A 17539-nucleotide genomic window follows, 5' to 3' on the forward strand; every position below is an offset into this window, starting at 1 on the left:
CCAGACCTGCAGGGAGTAGACCACCCATGTGGAGTCCCTAGCCGCCCTTGCCCTCTCCGACCTGACATTGTCACCCACGACAGAGTGCCTGGTTTGCATCGGGCACTGGCTTGGTGCTGCCAGCGACACAGCCCCCTGCCCTAGGCAGCCAGCAGTTTGTGAAAGCTGTACAAGAAGCTAGCGCTTTAACAAGGAAGAGAGAGATCTTCCACCGCACTGGTTCCCTCCCCGTATGGCTGCGACAGCCAGGACTGGGCGACCTGTGCTACTGACACACAACAAAATAAAACGATAGGCCTACATACAGTAATTTTTGGCTCTGGAAATTTTTTTTTAAGAGGTATTTTTTTTTTATTAGAAAGTCAGGTTTTCAGAGAGAAGGAGAGACAGAGAAAGATATTCCATCGCTGCTTCGCTCCGCAAGTGGCCGCAACAGCCAGAGCTGAGCTGATCAGAAGCCAGGAGCCAGGAGCTTCCTCCAGCCTCTCTCACCCACGGGTGCAGGGTCCTGAGGCTTTGGGCCATGTTCGACCGCTTTTCCAGACCACAAGCAGGGAGCTGGATGGGAAGTGGAGCAGCCAGGACAGGAACCGTCCACCGTATGGGATCCTGGCGCATACCAGTAGAGGATTTTAGCCACTAGGCTACCACGCCGGACCCACGGCTCTGAAAATTTGGGCACAACTCGGGAGTGAGGGTGTTCAGTGCCACAGAGTAGGGCATGGCAGGAAGGTTCCTTGGAGGAGGTGACCTTGGCGAAACAACTGGACGAAGGACAAGCTCCACGCCAAAAGGCTGAGAAGCAATTGAAGCCCGCCTTGTGGGACCCAAAGTTTGTAAAAATAAATAAATAAATAGAGAGTTGAAGGCTCCCAGCTGGAGCAGCGGCGGGTCCACCTCCGGCTCGGCGCGTCCCGCGGGGCCCGGACGTGGGCGTGGCCGCCGCACCTGCGGGGCGAGGGCGGGGTTCCCGGCCGGCCCGGCCCCCAGGAGCCGCGGGTCGCCGCCGGGAGCGCGGGGCGTGCCGGGTGTGCGGGGACGCCGAGAAACGCATCGCCGCCGCGCCGGGGCCCGGAGCCGTGCGCAGCCAGGTGGGCGCGGGAGCCGGCCGCGGGGGTCCCGGGGAGCCGTGCTGATGGGGCGCACGGAGGAGGGGCTGGGCTGGGCGCACCCCTGGGCCCGCGCGCCTGGCAACTTGGGGGCTCCCCGGGGGTGTGCAGGCCCGGCTGGGAGCGCGCCTCGGCCCCCGGTGCGCAGGTAAACAGGAGCGGGAGGCCTCGGGGCGCTTGGAGGCCGCGCGTGGGTACGCAGGCGACCCCGGCCTGCTCCCCTCGAGTGGCGGCAGTGCGGAGCGTGTGTGTGTGCGTGTGCGCGCGCGTGGAGGTCTCCAGAAAGTTCTGGCAGCCTGTTTTCTCCACCGACCTTCTCGAACTTTCCTTGCTTGCATAGCGAAGATTTTGGTCCTCAGCTTGGGTGTGACCTGGTGTGACGGGCGTGTGTGTGTGTGTGCGCGCGCGCAGGACAGCGGGTGAGAACCTGGCGATGCGTGATGGCTCGGCTGCCACCAACTGGTAGTTGGTTCCTGGGTTGTGGGGACGTCCTGGAGCCACGGGGCAGTGTGCAGAGACAGGACCTGAGTGAGCTGTGGTTGTGGTTCTGACCGTGGGGCCTTAGGCAGGGCACCCGGCTGCTGTGTGCAGGGATGCCGGCGTCCACGCCACGGGCACCCACAACTGGCAGTCTCAGTTCAGACACTGTTGGGGGGGGGGTGTGTCCGTCCCCCCAAGGCCAGGCCAGGAGGTAGAGGAGGGGCTGGGAGAGCCCATGGCTGGTGTGAGCGCCTTGGCAGGGCAGGCCTGAGAGGCCGCAGAGGAGAGAGAGCAGCTGGCAGAGATGCTGCTGATGAGGGGGGAGGAGGCGGCGTGGTGCTCTGTCGTGGCTTGTTTCCGAGTGGACACACCTGGGAGTGGGGTGGGCAGTGCACTTCTTTTTAAAGATTTATTTATTTTTTTATTGGAAAGTCAGATTTACAGAGACAGAGAGAAATATCTTATGTTTTTCCCCAAGTGGCCACAACAGTCAGTGTTGAGCCCATCCGAAGCCAGGAGCCAGGAGCCTCCTCTAGGTCTCCCACATGAGGGTAGGATCCCAAGGCTTTGGGCCGTCTTCCACTGCTCTCCCAGGCCACAGGCAGGGAGCTAGATGGGAAGTGGAGTAGCTGAGACACGAACCGGCACCCATTTGGGATCCCAGTGTGTGAAAGGCGAGGACTTCAGCCACTAGGCTACAGCATTTGGCCCTGTGTTTTTAATTTTTATGGGGAGTTCTCCCATCCTGTGGCCCATGTCCCTGATGGCCACAGCAAACCGCCCCCCCATCCTGTGTGTGTGTGTGTGCGCGCACACACACACACACACAGTTTTCCCATGCCTTCCCGGGTGCGTCAGCAAGGAGCTGACTAAGCCTGTTGGGACACACGTGTGGCAGGTGTGGCCCATGGGTGCCTCTGGGAGTGGCCTGCTCTGGGTAGGGGCAGAGGGTCCTGGAGCCCCATGGGGCTGTGATGTGGATGACAGAGCCACACAGACATTGCCGGCATTTCCGCTGGGGTCTTCAGGGATTCGAACTGGCGCCCACGTGGGATGGCAGTGTGATAGGTAGTGGCGGGGACCAGCCCTGTCTCGGTTTCCTGAGGGCAGGTCACATCTTGCTATTTCTGTCAGTGGGGCAGGGTGGGGTTGGGGTCACCTTTTGTGGGCGATGGGGGCTGAGCTCTGTTGAGAGCGCCAAGTGAACTCGGTGCCTGTGTCTTTAAGAAGCAGGTGTGCATAAAGTTAGGATGACCCCAGCCTCATCCAGTGGCCTTGTCACATGGAACTCCCCCCCAACTCCTTACCCACAGCTGCCAATGCCCAGCAACTCCCGTGGCCACGCCTGCCACACGTGTGTCCCAACAGGCCCTGGCTGGGCCTGTCTGGGGCGGAGGGCGGAGGCCAGAGCCCCCTCCACCCTGGGCCCGCAGGGTCTGTAGAGGCCGGTCCCTTCCACCCAGGAGGCCGCCTCTGCTTCCGGCGCCCAGCCCCGGGCCCTCTGCTGCCGCCCAGCCCCGCCCAGCCCCAGCGGTCCGACTGGTTCCCAACAAAAACACCTTCAGAATGAGCTCACGGTCCGGCCGCCGCCTCCACACACCCTGCCCCCCTCACCCTGCAACTGGTGGGGAGACAAGGGCTTCCGGTGCCAGGGCAGCTGGGGGTGCGGGTGGCGCTACCAGGCAGGCAAAGGGCAGCAGGATTGGGGGAGAGACTCCAGCTGTTGCCCTGCCTTGGTCAATCAGTCGCCAGTCCTGGGATGTCAGAGCTGGCCCTGGAGCCTACCTGACTGGGCTACCTCATAGATCTGCGGGAGCGTGGTAGGCGGGGCACGCTGGGTGCCAGCTGGGGCAGGGCTTGATGGTGGGGCTCCTGCTGTGCGGGGAGGGGGGCGACCGGAATAAGGGCCTGCATGGTGACTGCTTGCACCCACCCCAGCAGGAGCGGCATGTCGGTGCAGGTGGCAGCCCCCGGAAGCGCGGGGTTGAGCCCAGAAGAGCTCATCAGGCAGACGCGGCAGGTGGTGCAGGGGCTGGAGGCCCTGCGGGCCGAGCACTGTGGCCTGGCCGGGCACCTGGCCGAGGCCCTGGCAGGCCCGGGCCCCGTGGCTGGTGCGGAGCTGCTGGAAGAGAAACAGCAGGTGGTGAGACACTCGCTGGAAGCCCTGGAGCTGGGGCTGGGAGAGGCCCAGGTATGAGGGGGCAGGAGGAGCTGGACCCCTCCCCTACCAGACCCCCCAGAGCAGCAAGACCCCTGGGAGCCTTTGTGTGGGGGGACACGGGGTGACCCCAGGAACCTCAGCACCCCTGACTGGCATGCCTCTGCAGCGTATGGGGGGCCCTGGATAGAATGAGGGTGTCCGGCCCACTGGCCACCAGGGCTGGGCAGGAGGCTGAGCCATAGGTTGGGCCCTGGAACCCAGTCCCAGCCGCCGCGCCCAGGCCTCCCACCCCTCGCAGGTGCTGCTGGCTCTGTCGGCGCACGTGGGCGCACTCGAGGCCGAGAAGCAACGGTTACGGGCACAGGCCCGGCGCCTGGCCCAGGAGAATGTGTGGCTGCGGGAGGAGCTGGAGGAGACGCAGCGGCGGCTGCGGGCCAGCGAGGAGGCCGTGGCCCAGTTGGAAGAAGAGAAGAGCCACCTCGAGTTCTTGGGGCAACTACGGCAGTACGACGAGCCCACCACCAGCCCGGTGCGCTGCCTGGGGCCCCAGAGTCTCCCCCTCCAGCCACTCCTCACCTCCCCCATCTCCAGGAGCCCCCCAAGTCCCGGGATTCAAGCCCCAAGCCTCCTGACACTCCACTTTCCTGTCCTGCGCACAGCGGCCCGAGTCCCCCCCTCGCCGAGACAGCCTGACCGCCCTGATCCCCAGTGAGGAGGAAGAGAGGAGAGGTGGGTGTGGGGCCCTGGACACGGGCAGCCGGGATCTGAGGTGGGCAGGACGCGACAGGTGTTAGCGGGGTGAGGAGCCGCAGGTGACGCTGCTTGCTGTGAACCCAGAACTGCCACCTGTGAGCCAAGCCGGCTCTGCACCCTCAGCCTCCCTGGACCAGTTAGAGTCGGCACTGGCAGGGCATGGGGGTCCCCTGGCGGGAGGCGTGCAGTGACTGGGTGCCTGCCTCCTCCAGGCTCTGAGACAGCTGGTGCGGCAGCGGCCCAGCAGGGCGGCTATGAGATCCCTGCCCGGCTGCGGACGCTGCACAACCTTGTGATCCAGTACGCGGGGCAGGGCCGGTATGAGGTGGCTGTGCCCCTGTGCCGCCAGGCACTCGAGGACCTGGAGCGCAGTTCAGGCCACTGCCACCCTGACGTGGCCACCATGCTCAACATCCTGGCACTGGTATACCGGTGAGGGCAGGGACAGGATGGTGGAGGACAAGTGGGGCGGTGACCATACTAGGGGTGCCCGAGATGGGAGATGTGAGGAGACCCACCTATGCATACTTAGCTTGCTCTCTGGGCCTGGCAGGGCCAGCCCAGTGCCAGCTGCTGCACCTTGGCCAACCCCCTACAAACTGCCCTTTAGGGACCAGAACAAGTACAAGGAGGCCACGGACCTCCTCCATGATGCCCTGCAGATCCGGGAGCAGACGCTGGGCCCTGAGCACCCCGCAGTGAGTGGCCTCTGGGGAAAGGGAGCGTGCCTGCCCATCTGATTTACTTCAGGGTTAATAGGGTTAATGGGCTGGCAGTGTGGTATAGCCAGTTAAGCCTCTGCAGTACCAGTATCGCATATGGGCACCAGTTTGAGTCCTGGCTCCACCTGCCTTCCAACTTCTTCCTAAGGGCCTAGAAAAGCAGCAAAGTAGATGGCTCAAGTCCTTGGGCCCCTGCACCCACGTAGGGAGACCCAGAAGCCCCTGGCTTTGCACTGGCCTGGCTATGACCATCATTGCTATTTGGGGAATAAACAAGCAGATGAAAGATCTTTCTCAACCTTTAAAAAAGAATAAAATTGGGAAAGTGATGATGGAAAGAGAAAACTCTTCCTTCCAGTGGTTTCCTTCCCAAATGGACACAACCCACATGTGCAGCCGGGAGAGCAGTGTGTGGAATGTGCCCATGGGATGTGCTTGCACTGCACCCACTGTGTCTCCACCCTAGCCCGATGCCCACCTACCCCTGAGCTATGCCCCTCCCACAGGTGGCTGCCACTCTCAACAACTTGGCTGTCCTATATGGGAAGCGGGGACGCTACCGGGAGGCGGAACCACTGTGCCAGCGCGCCCTGGAGATCCGCGAGAAGGTCAGTGGCTCATGTCCTCCAGCGCCCAGGTCCCACCTCTCCTGGGGTCCTCTCGGTCCCTCACTGTGGTGTCCTTTGCTGCTGGGGCCTCTGGCCTTCAGTCCCCTTGAGAACACCCCATCCCACGACCTGACTTCTCTACACGTTTGCCCAGCCTGGTCCAACCCTGTGTGGCCCCCAGTTCAATGCCATCCCCCCATCTCCCCGAGGCAACCCTGTACCACTGTGACCTCTGACCCCATGAGTCCCCCTTGACCCTGTAACCCTGACTGCAACCCAATTGCATACATCCCTGATGATTTGTGACCCCTGACCCCACAGGTGCTGGGCGCCGACCACCCGGATGTGGCCAAGCAGCTCAACAACCTGGCCTTGCTCTGCCAGAACCAGGGCAAGTTCGAGGACGTGGAGCGCCACTACACCCGTGCCCTCAGCATCTATGAGGCCCTGGGCGGCCCCCAGGACCCCAATGTGGCCAAGACCAAGAGCAACCTGGTGAGGGGGCGCCCCAGGGGCGAGGGAAGAGGAAGCAGTGCCGACCACGAGAGCACGGTCTTGAGGTTTATTGTGCTGGGGAAGGGGAGCCAGGAGGCGGGGCCACGGGAGGGTCTCCCCACAGTCACCCGCGCTGGGCCCCCTGGCAGCAAGGGGGGCTGAGGGGATGGGGTCCCGAGCAGCTGTCCCCGCGCAGGCCTCGGCCTACCTGAAGCAGAACAAGTACGAGCAAGCGGAGGAGCTCTACAAGGAAATCCTGAACCGCGAGCAGCTGCCCGCCCCGCTCGGTGAGCCCCGCCCGCCGGGTGCACCCCACCCTGTCAGCCCCGGCCCCCTGTCCCTCCCCGCTCACTGCCCCCATTTGTCCCTCAGGAGTCCCCAACACAGGCACGACTGGTGATGCAGAGCAGCAGGTAAGGGGGAAGCTCGGTCTGGATCCCGGGCCGGGGGGAGCGGGGGCGGCCGTCCAAGGGGCTGACCCACGGCCCCGGCCTCCCCCGTAGGCCCTGCGCCGCAGCAGCTCCTTCTCCAAGCTCCGGGAGTCCATCCGGCGGGGCAGTGAGAAGCTGGTGTCCCGGCTCCGCGGTGAGGGCCCTGCCGCTGGGATGGCCGGGTGAGTGGGGGCTCCGGCAGACCCCGCACCCCTGCACCCCACAAATCCTTCCCTGCTCGTCACTGCGTCCTCTGGCTCCCCCTGCAGGATGAAGAGGGCAGTGTCGCTCAGCACGCTGAACGCAGACCGGGCCCGGGGTGCCGCCGCCCAGCAGGAGGTGAGGGGCCCAGACAGGGTGGGGTGGAGGGTGCCTGCCTCTGGTCCCCCTCCAACCGGCCCATCCTGTCCCCAGCTCCCAGGCCGGCGCCTGAGTGAGGCCCTGCGAACCCTCAGTACCAGCACTCAGGAGCTGAGCCCCCGCTGAGACTGCCGGGCCTCGTGGGCCCCAGCTACTGAAGAACACTGGCTGGGGGAGGGGGACAGTAGCAGAGGGACCCCCTTCCCTACCCTAGTTACCCTTAACGATTAAAGGTTCTGGATTTGGCCTGAGGCCGCCTCCCTGGCCTTCCTTGAGGGTGGAGGCTCCCTCCCCAGGGCCGGCAGCTTGGCGTTACCTGCTGGGTGCTGGCTGGCCCGGGCTCACAGCTGCTGGGCAATCTGCTCAATCCGCCGCAGCGTCTCCTCCGACTGCAGCTGCTCCAGGCTGAGCAGGGACAGTCCCAGCTGATCCTCCTGCAGGAGTGAAGGCAGGGACAGGACATGAGGCCGAGGGAGGGTAGGTACCCCCCAGGTACCTAGAGCTGCCACAGGGACACACCCGGGCAGCGGGGCACCAAGGAGGAACCCCAGGGCCTACCCGGTGGAAGGGCTGCGCCATCTGCCGCAGGAAGTACTTGGCCACCTGGACGCCCTCGTCCACCGTCAGGTTGAGGTTGGCGTCCGTCAGGTGCTCCTGGATCCAGCGGGGCAGCTTTCCCCGTTTGTCGGCACGTGCAAACCGCTGAAGGAGGACCGGCAGGGCATCAGCACAGGGGGACTGGGACCCCACGACCCCCGCATGGGGAATCAGGAGGTGGGGAGGGTCAGGGAGGGCTCGCACCTTGTCGGCAAAGACCATGAGGCCGTAGTCGGTCTTGCCCCTGATGGCGCGACCCACGCACTGGGCGGCGTGGCGCATGGCGTCAAAGGTGAGGAAGTCATTCTCCCGGATCTGGAACTGGTCCCGCAGGTACTCGAGCCGCGCCTGGGGATGAAGGGGCCGGCGGTGGGCCTAGCCGCCTGGCCCTGCCCCTCCTTGGACCTGGCCAGCCCCTTAGGCTCACCTTAAGTATGCGGCTCTGCGTGTAGACGTAGGGGACGCCGAACATGATGACGGCCCGGCCGAAGTGGTGCACTGGGGGCAGGGCAGGGCGGTTAGCGGGCAGCGGTGGCAAGGCGGGCAGGGTGGGGGCGCGGGCTGGCACACTCACCGAAGTCGATTCCCTCAGACACCTTGCCCCGGGCCACGGACAGCAGGATGGCACCACGGCCGTTCTCACAGGCCTGGGGCAGGGAAGGCCCAGGTGTGACCACACAGCCCTCCACACCGTCACTGCCCAGCCCGCTCGGCTGCCGCTCACCTCCTGGTACTTTTCCAGGGCCACGCTGGTCTCGGCGCTGTCCTGCGTCTCGATGAAGAGCAGCTTGTTCCGCTGAATGTTTTCCAGGATTCCCTGGGGTGGGGGTCCACAGTGTCAGTGCCGGGGTCACCCAGCCCTGCTGGGGCTTAGGCAGCAGTGCACACGGCGCCCCTGACTCTGCCCGCCCCCAGCTCCAACTGGAGCCTTGGGAAGCAGTGGGGACTGCTGGGAGGGTCTGCAAACCCCTTCCCCACAGGGTAGCAGGGACAGCTCAGCACATCCTCAGGTCCTACTGGCTTCCACAGGACCATGGCCAGGCTCTGGAGGGTGAAGAGTCTACCCTTCCACCAGCCAGTCATGACCCCAGAACCTTCTGGGCCATCCCTGCCCTGAGTCCTAGGCCTCGCTGTCCACAGCCCACTAACCATGACATCCCATAGCCTCGCCCACACTGCCCAGGATGGCTCCTGTGGGCTTTGGCTAAGGCGTGCCTCCATGCGCACGGCGCCCAGCTGGGGCCATGGCTGCCGCCGTCTCCCTCCTCCCTTGACCCGAGGCCATGTGGGTTGGAGGTGGGTCAGGAGGGGAACCCTGGCGAGCAACAGGGGTGTGGCGCAGGGGCCGGGCATACCTGCTCGTACCAGGAGGCCACGGTGCTCTCCATGTACTGGTAGCTGGTGAAGAAGGCCACGATGCCGTCGGGCACCACGGCCGACATCTCCAGCAGCAGGTTCCCGTAGTTCCGGATCACGGCTGCGTGTGCACAGGCCGGTCAGCTCCTCCGGCCTACCCCTTGAACTTGGACGCCCAGAAATCCCACCAGGGCCATGTGGCTCCGGGCTGTTACCTCCTCTTCCTCTTCCTTCCTGTCCCGGGGAGCCCGCCCCTCCCCCCTCCTCCTGCAGTGTGGCGAGGTGGCATCCGTCAAGCCCAGCAGACTCGCAGGGGGGCAGGAAGTGATCCCTCAGTGTCACTTCACCTCAGGCTGGGGATGCTTGACCTGACCCACCCGACCCGACCAGTGCACCTGCCCCGAGATCCCCCAGCAGCCACTGTGGGGGTGGGTAGCCTACCGATGTCTTCCCGGGTCTCGAACTTGGAGCTGATAGCCACCTGGTCATTGCCACGGCCGATGATCTGGGGCGAGCAAGAGGCGGGAGGTGAAGCAGCCGTGGGGGTTCGGGTAGGCATGGCCACAGGCTGCAGGCGATCTCCACCTGCTCCGGCCACAGCAGGCCCTCTGCTAGGCCACCACCTGTACCATGGGACAGGTGCCCTGGGCTCCAGCCATGTCACCACCTGAGGCTGTAAGGGCACAGCAGAGCACCTCTGCACCTGCTTTGCCCTTGCCCCCAGCATGCGGGGCACAGGGTGGGGTGGTCGTGCCCATCGCCTATCACAGCCTCTGTAGGGCAGCCCCAAATGCGGCACAGACTCCATGAACAGAGCCAGCCCCAGGTCACCTCAGAGTAGGCAGCTTTCCAAGGACTCTGCAGCTGCCACCTGGGGGGCTGACCACACCCCACTAGCTCAGACCTCCTTCCCACACCCACAGGCCTCACCTGGGGCACCAGCTGAAGAATCTGGAACCAGAGGATCCCGGATCCCACCAAGCTTTACTGTTCTCTCAGGACCCTCTCTGAGCCCCAGGGGATGCACCCCATTTCACAGCTGGGACAGCAAAACCCAGGGCTGCACTTCCTCTGCCCCTCCCGCATCCTACCCACTCACCATGGGGCACAGGCAGACCCGGGCCAGTGTCATGGTGAAGGTTGCCATGGTGACGGGGTGGAAGTCCAGGATCTTGGGGTAGATGTCTAACGGGGACAGGGTCTGTAGTGGGTCCAGGAATGCGGGGGCTCAGCAGGGTCAGGCAGGCACCCCCGACCCCCCTGCTGGGACTGGGAAGGGCTCCTCACCCCAGAGGTGATGATAACCGACTGGAAGCGCTCAAACACGGGCTTGATGGCCAGTGAGGCGTCCATGCAGCTGCAGGGGCACAGGGTGGTGAGCACCATGCTGGGGAGGAGCTGGGGCCCCACCCAGGCTGGCGCTCACCTGAAGTGCAGGACGGGGTTGGCGATGGTCGGGGTCCTGTCGTCAAAGGGCTCGATGATGATGGTGAAGCCTGGTGACCGGGCAGGGGTGGTCACGCCCATGGCCACACCTGGCACGCCCTTCCCCAGCCCCCACACTGTCAGGATCCCAAGAGAGACAAGAGGCAATGGCCAAGCTCCGTCCCTGCTCTCCCAGTGCCCAGGGCCAGCCTCGTACCCAAGCCTGCTGCCTACTGCCTTCTCCCCAACCACCACCCCGTCCCTCTTAGCTACTAGAGAACTGCATGTGGGGCTGGGTATTTCTATGATGCTTAAGATTCGACTCAGACACCCACAGTTCTATCGAGGTGCCTGCTAATGTGTACCCCGGAGGCAGCAGGGGGTGCCACTATGGGCGCACCAGGCTGGGGTTCCAGGATCTGGTTTCACCCTAGCCCAGGCACACCTGCTGTAGGCCTTGGGGAGTGAAGCAGCAGGCAGAAGATACCCCCACCACCCAACCACCACCACCTCTCTCTGCCCCTCCCTCTCCTGCTGTAACCATCATCAGTGCCTTTCAAATGAGCCCAGCCCCCGAGGCCAGAGTGGCCGAATGTCCGTGGCCTCCAGACTGGGCAGGAGCGAGCCCAGGTGCCCGCCTGGCAGGGGGAGCTCACCCTTGGCGTAGGTGCTGACAAGGGTGGCGAAGTTGGCGAGGAGGGTGAGGGGGGAGAAGTCTGCCAGGTCGGCGATCTCCAGGGTATGCAGCAGGGAACGCAGGCGCTCGGCGCAAAACCTGGAGGGAGGCAGAAGGGCAGTGAGCAGGGCTCAGCAGGGCACAGGGCACCCCACCTCTGTGGGCCAACGTCATGCAGCTGCGCACGCGTGCACACACGTCCACTGAACACGAAGGCATGCGGGGCAAGTCGTCCCAGGCCCACCTGTCACAAGCCTCACCTGACTCCCTACGTGGGTCTCCACAAAACAGGGACAGGTACCCAGCATCTCGTGGTGGTCACACTAATCCTGCGTGGCCATGCAGTCACCCAGACCCACAGCCCCCCAGGCAGAGCGTAAGCTGACCCTGGGGAGGCATGGCTATGCCTCCTCCCTGTCCCCTGCCAGTGCAGGGAGCCTGTGGGCATTGGGAACACCTTGCCCTCTTGTGGAGGGCGCCACCCCTCTTGTCTTTGGGGTCTGACTTCACCCCCTATTAGCAGTTCCCCTGCAGGGTCCCTGTCCCTGCGCCCAGGGGAGAAAACCTCCAAACTGGGGAGACCCCAGAATCCTCCCGTGCCAGCTGGGTGCTCTGCTCTGCCCTGCCCCAGCCTTGCCCGATGGTGGCCAGGGCCCAGAGGGCTCATACCTGAGCGGCTTGCGCTGGATGCACACGCGCTGTGCCAGGCTGCTCAGGAAGGCGGGCGGGCTCTCCTGCACCACGTGCTGCACGCGCAGGCGCCACTTGACGAACTCTAGCAGCCTCCTCAGGAAGCCCAGGAAGTGCTCGGCTGTGCGGATGGAGCCGGGCACCGCCTCTGCAAGGACACAGGGCTTGGTCAGAGGGGCGCACATCGGCCGCAGTTGGGGCAGGGCGCGCAGTGGGGCAGGGCGCGCAGTGGAGCAGGGCGCACAGTGGAGCAGGGCGCGCAGTGGGGCAGGGCGCGCAGTGGGGCAGGGCGCGCAGTGGGGCAGGGCGCGCAGTGGGGCAGGGTGCGCAGCGGCTCACCCTGTAGCACCTCGTCAGGCAACACGGGGTTGGCCAGGTGGGCGTCCGTCTCGCGGGCTATGCTGGCCTCCCGCAGCCCCTCCACTAGGCGCCGGTACTCGTCCCGCAGGCGCTGCTCATCCGTCTGCTTGATCCTGCGGGGAGGGCGCAGAGAGGGCATGGTGATGCGTGGCCGGCTGGGCCCCGGGGGGAAGGGCGGGCCGCATGGATGCCCACCTGAGCACAGTCTTCTGCAGGGTCTCCAGGTTGGCTTGGCAGCGGTCCAGGGTACGGCGTGTGAGGTTGACACTCATGGAGTCGATACAGACATTGTCTGTTGGGAGCAAGCAGACGATGCGGGTCTCGGGGTGAGCGGGCTTGGGGAGAGCTCAGCCAAGGGCGTGGCCCGGCCCCCTCCTCACCGATGTTGTGAGCCTCATCAAAGACCACCACGGCTTTGCGGGCCAGCTCCTTGGAGACTAGGTCGGCGATCTTGGGGTCCAGGAGATAGTGGTAGCTGTAGACCACCACATTGGCGTGCAGGATCTGGGGGTGGGTGGGAGATGGGAGCAGACCGGGTCAGCCTGAGCCGGCCGCCCCCACACCTGACTCCCTCCAACACAGGTCCACGGAGCGAGGCACAGATGAAGGGACAAAGCCAAGGCAGACAAAGGCACCGACTCACGGGGGCCACAGCACACAGAGACAGGCCCATGCTGGCCACCCTCAGCGATTCCCCTCTGCCCGCCGCTCCGGGTCTCCTCACCGAGTACCGAGCGAGGAAGTACGGGCACCAGCCTTGGCGCTGGCCCAGGGCCTTCAGGTCGTCTAGGTTATAGATGCCAGCAGGGAGGGGCACCTGGCGCCCATGGGTATCAAATTCCTGGGTTGGGGAGAGAAAGGTCGGTAAGGGAGGTGTGAGCTCACGCACCCCCCCTCCCCACTGCCCAGCCCTGGGCCCCGGGCACGTTCTCGCACCTCATAGAAGCGGCAGTGGGGCAGGCTGGTGTCCTGCTGGTACTGTGCCCGCACGTAGGAGGCCGTAAGACTGTGGCACTTCCCATCCACGTCCTTCCCGAAGCGCAGGGGTGTCACCTGGGGGTTGGGGGGCAGCAGTGAGGCAGGGTGGGTAAGGGACACAGCCATTCCTCCACCCCCGGCCTCCAAGCCTCGCGGTGTGGGAGGGAGCAGGCTGGACAACGCGAACCTGTCTGTCACCACTAGGTGGGACAGCTGGGGTCCTGGTTGAGGTCACAAGCTGCAGGACTGTCACAGGTGGACGGCCCCGACCTGGCGACCCAGAGTGTGCTGGAATCCAGATTGTAATGAGCTATGGGGTGGGGGGTGGGGTGATGCCTCAGGGTCAGCATGTATGTGTGGCCAAAGCGCTGCCACGAGAAGGTGTTGGTGTGTGTGCGAGGGACACGCCGCATGCAGGAGGGACACGCCGCGTGCGGGAGGGACACGCCGCGTGCAGGAGGGACACACCACGTGCGGCCGCAGCAGGGGCTTTCCCGGGTGGCATGCCGCTGCTGGCACTTGGCATTTCAGCGCTGAAGCGTTGGAACTTGGGAATTGCAGACAATCCAACTTTTATTTTCATTTATTTACTGAAAAAATCTTTGATTTAGTTATGTGAAAGGCAGTTATATGGGTGGAAACAGAGAGACTGCCGTTTACTCCCCACATGGCTGCAATGGCCAGAGCCAGACCAGGCTGGGAGCCAGGGCCTTTACCCGGTCTCCCCCTTGGGCACAGGGCCCAGAGGTGCGTTAGCAGGGAGCTGGAACAGAAGCAGAGAAGCCAGGACTCTCAATTCCCACCCCAACGCGAGATGCAGGCATCACAAATGGTGGTTTGAGGGCCTGGTGCGATGGCTCAGTGGCCAAGTCCTCGCCTTGCATGTGCGGGGACCCCATATGGGTGCTGGTTTGTGTCCCGGCAGTTCCAGTTCCCATCCACCTCCCGGCTGTGGCCTGGGAAAGCAGTCGAGGACCGTCCAAAGCCTTGGCTCCTGGCTCTTAGCTGTTGTGGCCACTTGGAGAGTGAACCGGTCAGATGGAAGATTTTTTTTTATCTCTCCTCCTCTCTATAAATTTGCCTTTCTAATAAAAAAAAAAAAAACAAAAAAACTCTCTAAAACAAAGAGAGAGAAATGTGGATTATTTGGCCCCTGACTTCCATCTCGCCCAGCTGTGGCAGGTATTTAAAAAAATTTAAAAACTGGCTATAACACGTGCAAGAGGCAAAAATCCAGTGTGACTTTCCACAATTTTTTTTAAACAACATGAACTTATCTTTGAGTTCACTTTCTCCCGGGGCCCCCTCAAATGGGACTCCACAAGAGGCAAGGGGGTGTGGCACAGGTCCCAGGGTAGCCAGCCCCGGTCTCTCCGTCCGTCCACAGTGATGACTCACTTCCCTCTCCCCTCCTCAGAGCCCTGGGCCAATGCAGCCACCCAGGGCCTGGGAGTGGGACAGGTCCAGGCAGGTGGCTGCACTGCTGGGGTGATCACACCCCGTTACCCCTCCACGTCATCAAGGCCCCTGTTGATCAAGCAGTTACGCCGACCTGCACTGCACAGAAAAGGCTGGGGCTGACGCTGTGGCACAGCCATTTAAGCTACCATCTGCAGTGCCCACATCCCATGTGGGCGCTGGTTCCAGCCCCGGCCACTCCACTTCCAATCCAGCTCCCTGCTAATGCACCTGGGAAAGCAGCAGATGGCCCAAATGCCACCCACATGTTACCACATGCCACCCAGTGCTCCTGGCTTCCATCTGGCCCACCAATGCACATTACAGCCATAAGAAACGTGAACCGGTAGATGGAAGACCTGTCTTTCGTCTTTCTATAAGCCTGCCTTTCAAAAAAAAAAAAAAAGTCTATGAATAAAGAAAGATGAAAGCTTCCTATTTTAAAAGCACAGCTGGGGCAGGTGGTCAGATGTCCCCTGGGGTGCCTGTGTCCCGGTCAACTCTGCTCCCAAGCCCTGCTCCTGCTGACCTGCACACACACAGGGGAGACCCTGGCAGCATTCCTGGCTCCTAGCCTCAGCCTGGCCCAGCTGCAGTTTGTGCAGGTGTCTGGGGATTGCGCCATGGATCTCGGCAGGAGCCGAGTGGGTGGGCTCCCCAGGAGTGGGTGGGCTCCCCAGGTGTGCTCGCTGAAACACGAGCAGTTGGACACAGCCCCCTGGACGCCTCAGCAGGAAGGCTGGGTCGGGGCGGGGGCTCCAGGACCCGTGACCGGAGGGGACTCCGTGGCTTGGGGGGCACGGGGTGGGGGCGCACGCACCTCGGGATGGATGCACAGGTTCTTGCGGGAGCTCAGGGCCAGGCCCAGGAACGGCAGCTTCTCGCCCTCCTGCTTCTCGTAGAAGGTGAGCAGCTTGCGCAGTTCCTCGATCACCTGCTCCAGACGGCAGTGGGTAGCGGGACGCCCCCTCGCTGGAAACCCAGGCCCTACCCCACCACGGGGCTGCCATTAGGAATCCCCAGGGCTGGCACGAGCCCAGCTCACCTTTTCAATCTCAGGCACCGTCCGGGAGCAGTAGATGAGCTTGGTCACCTCCAGCGGATACGCCTGCCGACCGACCGGAAGTGGCCTCAGCCCCTGGCCAGGCCCTGCCCTCACCCCCTCCACAGGCTGCGGGTGGGGTGGGGTGGGCAATGGGGGCTCTCACTTACCCGCTGGTATGCCATGATCAAGGCCAGTAGTGACACAGTCTTCCCAGTGCCTGAGGGCATCTCCAGGACCCCATGACCCTGTGTGTTGGTGGGGGAATGACAAAACTTTCAGAACCTCGAGGAAGAGTGAGGGTTGTGACACAGTGGGCTCAGCAGCTGCTTGCAACGCTCACATCCCCCATCAGAGCACAGGTTCAAGTCCCAGCTGCTCCACTTCAGATCCAGCTCCCTGCTCACCCGCCTGGCGAGGCAGTTTGTGGGTACAGGTCATTGCACCACTGCCACCCACCCGCGTGGGAGACTCGGCTCTCCGTGTCAGCCTGGCTATTGCGGGCTTGGAGTGGGGTGGGCAGTGGCTGGAAACCCTGTCCTCTCCCAAATGACCCTAAGGCAGGAGTTTGGCACAATAGTTCCATGCCATCCAGGACACCCATGTCCCATGCCCAAGTGCCCCGGCTACAATCCCGTTCCTGTGTTCGGACCCGGCTTCGTGCTAAGGCCCATCCTGCGGGCAGCAGACGATGGCTCAAGCCCCTGGTCACTGTCTCACCCCTCCTGGCCTCCACCATGGCCCTAACAACCAAACGCACTGTGTCCGTACCTTTCAGATAAACAAAACAAAAAAAGAAGCTTTTGCTGATGCCCACGAGAACGCATGGGTTAAACATTTAGCATAGGATGGAACACACAGGCAACTCTTTCTTAACTGAAATCTGGACCCAGAAAAAGGTTTGGTTGCGTGGGGTTGGCCTGTGAGCTGCAGGATTTGGGCAGCACTGCGGCCTCCGGTGTCTGCCCCCTGCACACTGCCGTGCCCACCACGGGACCTGAAGGCACCAAGTGGTCTGCTCCCTGCTGTGTTGCGGGACCCCCAGACAACCCAGTATCCCGCGTGTGTGTGTGTGTGTGTGGAAACCTTCCACCCAGAAGGCTAACCGACCTGCCCCAGGCTTGTGGCTCCGGGGCTCCGACCCAGGGCGCCCCCTCCCCACCAAGGGCCCGCCGCCCACCTACCTTGGCGTCCAGCGTGCGCTTGAGCTCCAGCATGTACGAGAACTGCTCCGGGTAGATGTAGTCATACGGGAAGTAGACCAGCAGCCCGTCCACGTTGAGCCTGGCGGCGGGGTCTGCAGGGTCAGTCCCCGACCCGCTGGCTCCAGCTCCCTCCCTCCGGGGACCTGGCCACCGCTCCCCGCCGGACTCTCCCGGAGCCCCGAGGCTCCCGTCCCGGGGGACCCGCAGGCCTTCCCGCCCCGGCGCCTCAGGCCGCCTCCCATCTCGGAGCCCACCCCCGAAGCTTCGCACGGAACCGCGATTCCCCCACACTCCTACTTCATGGCGCCCGCCCCGACGCGGAGTGCCGACCACTCGCCTTCCTTATGAATATTCAGCAAGGGGGCGGGGAGCCGTGAGGGGTCATCCAAGAAGGGGGCGGTCCATTTCAACTTTTTCTAGGCGCCATTGGTTGATACCGCCCGTCGCTCCATGAGGGCGGGACCAACAAGGAAGCCTGCGCGTGCGCACTGAAAGGAGTGAGGGAGAACAGCTTGAGGGAGAGGCGGAGCCGGAGGCGTGCAGGAGGATGGCCGAGAAGCAGGAACAAAGCCTGGCTGGAAGAGAGCCGAGAGGATCGATGCAACGCATCGGGATTGGCTCCCGCGGATGGAA

The 17539-nt window shown here is 63.5% G+C and overlaps 2 protein-coding genes across 3 annotated transcripts; one reads left to right on the plus strand and one right to left on the minus strand.

Moving 5' to 3' along the window:
• Positions 1 to 3537: 3537 nt before the first annotated feature.
• Positions 3538 to 7245, plus strand: LOC121166912 (kinesin light chain 3). Its single transcript, XM_040996249.1, has 12 exons — positions 3538 to 3780; positions 4049 to 4279; positions 4410 to 4479; positions 4716 to 4935; positions 5114 to 5201; positions 5732 to 5833; positions 6155 to 6328; positions 6525 to 6615; positions 6701 to 6741; positions 6832 to 6941; positions 7029 to 7098; positions 7174 to 7245. The coding sequence occupies exons 1-12, from the start codon at positions 3538 to 3540 to the stop codon at positions 7243 to 7245; spliced, it is 1512 nt and encodes a 503-aa protein (XP_040852183.1).
• Positions 6387 to 17240, minus strand: LOC121166911 (general transcription and DNA repair factor IIH helicase subunit XPD). Of its 2 annotated transcripts, XM_040996247.1 has the most exons (24): positions 17204 to 17240; positions 16886 to 16985; positions 15872 to 15949; positions 15705 to 15767; positions 15480 to 15593; positions 13160 to 13276; positions 12948 to 13064; positions 12604 to 12727; positions 12419 to 12515; positions 12203 to 12336; positions 11843 to 12011; positions 11154 to 11272; positions 10499 to 10568; positions 10360 to 10429; positions 10172 to 10273; positions 9514 to 9577; positions 9072 to 9193; positions 8441 to 8533; positions 8291 to 8363; positions 8144 to 8214; positions 7921 to 8064; positions 7678 to 7821; positions 7436 to 7553; positions 6387 to 7022 (listed from the first exon to the last, which is right to left on the minus strand). In XM_040996247.1, the coding sequence occupies exons 1-23, from the start codon at positions 17206 to 17208 to the stop codon at positions 7461 to 7463; spliced, it is 2283 nt and encodes a 760-aa protein (XP_040852181.1). In that variant the 5' UTR covers positions 17209 to 17240; the 3' UTR covers positions 6387 to 7022; positions 7436 to 7460. The 2 variants fall into 2 exon arrangements, 1 of the variants encoding a protein (XP_040852181.1); XR_005885508.1 differs by lacking the exons at positions 6387 to 7022; positions 7436 to 7553; positions 7678 to 7821; positions 7921 to 8064 and having other exon boundaries at positions 8198 to 8214; positions 9468 to 9577.
• Between the last annotated feature and the right edge of the window lie 299 nt (positions 17241 to 17539).

The sequence above is a fragment of the Ochotona curzoniae genome, unplaced genomic scaffold (genome assembly GCF_017591425.1).
Source record: "Ochotona curzoniae isolate NIBS_2020 unplaced genomic scaffold, NIBS_Ocur_1.0 patch260, whole genome shotgun sequence".
Taxonomy (NCBI): Eukaryota; Metazoa; Chordata; class Mammalia; order Lagomorpha; family Ochotonidae; genus Ochotona; species Ochotona curzoniae.